Source organism: Myotis brandtii, unplaced genomic scaffold, assembly GCF_000412655.1.
Source record: "Myotis brandtii unplaced genomic scaffold, ASM41265v1 scaffold597, whole genome shotgun sequence".
NCBI classification, from domain to species: domain Eukaryota; kingdom Metazoa; phylum Chordata; class Mammalia; order Chiroptera; family Vespertilionidae; genus Myotis; species Myotis brandtii.
Window position 1 is genome coordinate 723 of NW_005370256.1, and position 654 is coordinate 1,376.

At 60.4% G+C, this 654-nt stretch overlaps 1 protein-coding gene across 1 annotated transcript in view; it reads left to right on the top strand.

Moving 5' to 3' along the window:
* LOC102241797 (complement C3-like) overlaps positions 1–654 on the top strand; it is a 5,860-nt gene that overhangs the window by 716 nt on the left and 4,490 nt on the right. The window contains exons 3-4 of the mRNA XM_014550314.1: positions 68–139; positions 281–485. Of these exons, the coding sequence (XP_014405800.1) occupies positions 68–139; positions 281–485 (277 nt within the window). The remainder of the gene's footprint in view (positions 1–67; positions 140–280; positions 486–654) is intronic.

The following is a 654-nucleotide window of genomic DNA, read 5'->3' on the forward strand; positions in this document are numbered from 1 at the left end:
CAGCTACTGTAACCAAGGACAGGCAGTCAGTGCTTAACCCATCTTGTTCCGTCCACCTGCCCCTCAGATTTGGCATGCCCGCATGCCCGCACCCGGCGCCGCCGCTCAGTGCAGCTCATGGAGAAGAGGAAGGGCAAAGGTGGGAGCCCTCATCTGCCTTCCCCACCCTTGCACCCTGTCCACTGAGATCCCAGCAAAGTGGGAGGAGAGGATGGCCTGGACCTGGGCAGGTCCTCCCTGAGAGGCCCTGTGGGGACTTGACTTGGGGGTGTTCCCGCAGCGGGTGAGTACCCCAGCAAGGAGCTGCGCAAGTGCTGTGAGGACGGTATGCGGGAGAACCCCATGCAGTACTCGTGCCAGCGCAGGGCGCAGTTCATCCTCCAGGACAAGGCCTGCGTGGACGCCTTCCTGGACTGCTGCAACTACATAACCCAGCAGCGGCTGGAGCACAGCCGGGACAGTGACCTGGACCTGGCCAGGAGTTAGTCCTGTGGCCTGGGGGGCCCTGCCTGAGGGCTGGTGGTGGTGGGAGGGGGAGGCGCCCATCACTGGGGACTGGAAATTGTGTGCATCAAATTTGCTTCCAAGAGCAAAGGCAAGTGTGAGCGGCTTGTGAAATTGAGGGAAATTACGTTATCAATTACAGGATGAAAA